We start from the raw sequence: 4,889 nt of genomic DNA, 5'->3' as shown, positions 1-4,889 counted from the left end.
CTCACAATGCTTTTTTTTTTTTTTTTCCCCTCTTTTTCTTTCCCTCCCCCTCCCTGTACGAGAGTGAAGAAAACGGATGATAAAGGCAGTGCTGTGAAAATTTAATGTCATGCTCTTAATACTGTTTTTATGGAGGGGAGATTGTCTTCAGGTGTAATAATTTAGAAGAGTCTATTAGAGTGTTCAAAAGACGTAATAAACAGCATAAAAATGGTCCCGTCTGTTTTTAATCTTGTCGTTTGCTCAGTCTGGGACAAAACAGGTGATGTATGAAGCCACAAACTGTATGACCCTAACCCAGCGCAGTGTGGTTACAGCTTAAACGGCAGTACACTATTGCATGAGGAAAGCTGTGGGATTTTTAAATGATTCATTCCTGCCACCTGGTGGCCTTTAGTAATATTACATTTACTAGTCCTAACAACCCAAACCAATATTAAAAGAAAGTCTTTCGTACTTATTTGGGTGGGAATAAAAGGACACCATGCTTGTAATATTTTAAAATATAATACTCTTTTTATTTGGATCATTCCATATACAAAATACTTTGTCATCAGAGAAGGGAGGGGAGGTTACAAGGGGGGGGGGCTTTTTCAGTCCAGCGTACCCATTTATCACATCAAAAGACCTCGGTGCTGACGTGCTCCAAAACCCCTTCACGCAGGATGGTTTGGAGCACGAGAGACAAAGTGTGATTGTGCTGTTGTTACGCAACGTCGGACCAAGCCGGGCCAAAATCTCACCATGGTCCTACAGTAGCTGACCCTGGTTTTTTCCACTGTCTGCTATAGAAGAGCAGCAGGAGCTTTCTCCTGAGCCAGCGTTGGTCCTCGTGCCAATGGGGTGGCCCCACAAGATTCCCATAAGGAAAAACGTTACAAGGCTTTGGGAAAAAATATTTAGAGCTAGAAGGAGAAACTTTTTTTTTTTTTTAAAAGATTTTTACCACAGCACGGGATAAGGATGCAGCGCTTATAGCTATGAGTAGATTTTGGCTCTGCTGATACCAAACACAAAGTAGTTACTACTCAACAGAGAATATCTGTATAGATAAAGTTATGCTTCTTGCCAGACACATGAAAAGCAAAGTGCAATAATTTACTTACAATTTACAAAACCTTTTTTATATATATATATTGTTAAGGCTTGATTGATCATTAGATGATTTCAAGTGCTGAGGGCCAAATGGCAGGAACCCCACTTAGTCTGTAGATCTGTGTAACTGCTACTTAGTGTGATATTCTTCAGCTATCTGATTCTCAGGGTGAGCTAAACACAGGAACAGCTTCTCTTCTAGAAGTAAAGGAGGTCAGATATGGCACCCGGCAGGTGGGTCATCACCTGCATTCTGATCCACCAGTGCGGCTCCATGGGGCTGTAGCGCGTGTGAGGACGCTTGGACATGATGGCATCGGTAATGTCATCCAGCACGGAGACCGTATCCTTCTGCCCGCTGCTGCAGTAAGAGCGCATCAGAGCCATGTTCTGCTCGAAGTGGGTCTTCCCATAATCCTCCTTCACCTCCGAGGGCGCCTCGCTCCACAGCTTATTGGCCGTGGTAGCCACGATGTCGCGGGTCAAGATGCCAGTGGCCACAATAAAGTTGCCCGGTTCGATTACGGACACTTTTACGCCCCACGCTTTCATCTCGTAGCGGAGGCAGTCAGAAAAGGCTTCCACGGCGTATTTGGAAATGCAGTACGGTGACCTCATGATGTTGCCCATCCTTCCATACATGCTGGCCACGTTCACGACACGGCCTGTGGTCAAGAGATACAAGGGGACAGATTTTAGATTCTCCAAATAAATGCATCATAATTCAAAAGTGAATTAAGAGCCTTTAGTGCACTTTTAAAGCTGCTAGGCTTGCAGGTCCAGAGTTCAGATGTCTTTAGGAACATTTCTTGGCTATTTGCTTAGCTCAGCAAATAACGGCCTCTCACTGTTGAACAGTCACTCATAACACACTTGTTAACAGAGCTGCTGTTCTGTTAGCGTCTGCAAACTTTTCTTTTTTCTTCAGCACAACTTTGATAACACTGTTTTTTTTGCTTTACTTCAAAACATAATTTATTCCTATTTTATAGTAATGTTTTTATATATTCATTTATAATTGTGGATCTTAATACTTGAAACCACTTTCAGGAATGTTCAGTGCAAATATGCTTATCAGCATTGAAGGGTTTATATAACAAAGGTTATATAATGTGTTAATATGTTCTTTCACTTCCAGCCTTGTTTGAATTGTTATAACTCTTCACAGCTCACTCAAAGGCGGATGTATCTTTCAAATTTTTGCACTTCGGCGCCGTTATTTTGGACACTGTGTAACTGATTCCTGTTTATATGTCACAGAGTGGAGGGAACAAAATGCAGCTTACCCTTCGCCCTGCGGATTAACGGCAAAACAGCTTTAGTAACCCTGATGGTGCCCCACAAGTTGACCTCTGACACGTGCTTGTAGGTGTCCATGGAGGTAAATTCGACCTCTCCAAACGTTGACACACCAGCATTATTCACTACAGCCCAGAGAACTGGGCAGGAGAAAGTCAGAGAGAATGAAATGTATGAGTAAAGTCGACTTCTTTTATGTGGGATCTATTTGATTACCGAGCGACCTACCCGCTTCAGATTCACCCAGGATCTCCCTGAAGTGGTCCACTGCCTTGTTGACCTGCTCTTCATTGCACACGTCCAGCTGCACGACCTTCATTCGATCTGAATGAAGTTCCTCAAGCTCCTTTGCACCGTCTCCACCTTTATCCTGTAAGCGGGGACATTAGTTAAACTCACGGCCTCGGCATAAGAGGTCTCAGTTCAATCAGCTTCAGTGCTTTTAACAAGAGCAAGAGCATCAAAACCTTTTTGTGCCTTCAGTATAAATGTTTTTTCCAGTTCTTGGCGGGCAGGAGTGGTACCTGGTTTGGCTTTCTGCTGCTGCAGCCCATCTGTTTCAAGGTATGACAAACTATACAAGCAGAGATGCTCTTCTGCATACCTTGGTTGTGACAAGTGAATATCTGGGTTACTGTTGCCTGGGTTACTGCCAGCTCAAAGAATTATTATCTGTTTGTTAGGCACAAGTGAAAACTAAATGTGGCAAAGAGCCCTGAAGGTATGAAATGAGATCCTTAAGCAAAAATAAAGGTCAGCAGAGTCTTAAATCCCCTGTTCAGACATTTATTGAAGAGCCCATTACTGATCTGTTTTTAATTTTCTACTAGAACGCTAACATGCTGTTGCTGACATTTTACACTGTACTGTTATGCTTATCATTCTTGTGCTTGATGTTATCATCTGCTCGTTTGTTCCTTAAGTAAATCACTTTGTGCCACACATGTAAAACAATGCTCTGTGGATGGTTTATTATTATTATTATTTTACTCCTCCCACAAAAGTTCAGAGGTCACAACTAAAGAAGCGCCCATTTTTTTTCAAAGGCTGAATTTGCCGACATCTGTTGCTGTGAAACAGCCGCTTTTACAGCTTTTGAGATAAGCTTAGGATATCTTATCTTAAAAGCACGTTTCAAGGTGTATTTACAGTGTGAAAACAGGTCTCCCGAAGGACATAGGTAGGGAATGATCATTCTGATTTTCATGTGGGTGGGATTTGTGGCCATGTTGTTCTTGATTTCCAGCTAAGCTGTGCAATCGATAGCACATCTTCCTTGGAATGGGAGATTTTTTGGAAAACGTTTTGCTCACTTCCTGTTTGCAAATCAGGGAAAAATGCAGACTCGATGAGCAACATCCTTACCTTGAGAAGACATCCGGCAAAGACTGTAAAGCCAAGTTTGTGCAGATGTTTGGCGAGAGCGTAACCAAATCCAGTGTCACAGCCTGTAATAAGCACGGCTTTCCCTTTCACCTACAGAGATGGGTACAGTACAGTTTCCCCCAAAACACACAATTAACATTATATGCAAATTAGAGAAAAAATGCTTACAAAAACACGCATATTTCCAAGTGAACGCAAACTCTCTGTACAGTTTGTTACAGTATAAACAAACTTATATTGCCCACCCCACATTACTGTAGCGTATCTTGTAAAGGATTTTCTGCGAGTTACAAGCCTTAATTTTGCATTTTACAACGTTTCACTGACATCTGTGTTCCATTTCAATGTTTTGCCTGATAAAATGCAAACCAGCGATTAATCCCCGTGTTTGTTGTGACATTACCTCCACCAGTCCTCTTGGAATTCGAGGCGTCGCCACGTACAGCACAAAAACTGCGTACAATGCAACTATGCACTCGGTGACGCTCGTCTCTGGCAACCCCAGCATCCTCATGAACGCGTTCAGCAGAGCAGGGAGTCCAAAACCCAGCACCACCGTGAGGAAAACCGAAAGAGCCACCAGGAGTACCGCTCGGAGCGCGGGCAGCGAGGCCATCTTGTCGGAATGGTGTGTTTGCTTTCCTGGCGTAGCGGTCCGCTTTACAGCCGTCACCACGGGCGGGCGGCACGCCCCCTGTATCACTGCAGCGACAAGCCACGGGATAGGGAAGTCCCCTATTGTAATGTGTAACCGCAAAAGTAGCCGCAAAGCATCCGGTTGCAGGTTAAAATCGTGTTTTCGGCTAACCGACGTCGCTAAGTAACCATTATACCGTGTGGTGTCGTGTGGCAAGCTGTTAAGTGTCGCTCGCACCAACTTCGGGCCGAGATCCACGAACAAGCCCCCGACTTAAGCACTGTCCAGCCATTATGTATCAGGAGTAAGCTCTCACTGCAAAGTCACCATGAGGTGTGTTTTTTTATGCTTTACGTTAATATTTTACATGTCAATGTTCCGTTTCTAAAAACAGGACACTGGCTATCATCGGGATTGAGACGGAACCGGAAGTAACACGGAGGGAAGTTTCTTGACATAAAGCATATTTGCT

General features: G+C 43.6%; 1 protein-coding gene across 1 annotated transcript; it reads right to left on the bottom strand.

Annotated features, from left to right (window-relative positions):
• Window positions 1-494: 494 nt before the first annotated feature.
• On the bottom strand, window positions 495-4,825 carry bdh1 (3-hydroxybutyrate dehydrogenase, type 1). Its single transcript, XM_080865398.1, has 5 exons — window positions 4,184-4,825; window positions 3,760-3,870; window positions 2,623-2,764; window positions 2,382-2,534; window positions 495-1,760 (listed from the first exon to the last, which is right to left on the bottom strand). The coding sequence occupies exons 1-5, from the start codon at window positions 4,394-4,396 to the stop codon at window positions 1,294-1,296; spliced, it is 1,086 nt and encodes a 361-aa protein (XP_080721524.1). The 5' UTR covers window positions 4,397-4,825; the 3' UTR covers window positions 495-1,293.
• Between the last annotated feature and the right edge of the window lie 64 nt (window positions 4,826-4,889).

This window comes from Rhamphochromis sp. 'chilingali' (assembly GCF_963969265.1).
Source record: "Rhamphochromis sp. 'chilingali' genome assembly, chromosome: 18".
NCBI lineage: Eukaryota > Metazoa > Chordata > Actinopteri > Cichliformes > Cichlidae > Rhamphochromis > Rhamphochromis sp. 'chilingali'.
This window is presented reverse-complemented; position numbering and strand designations above follow the sequence as displayed.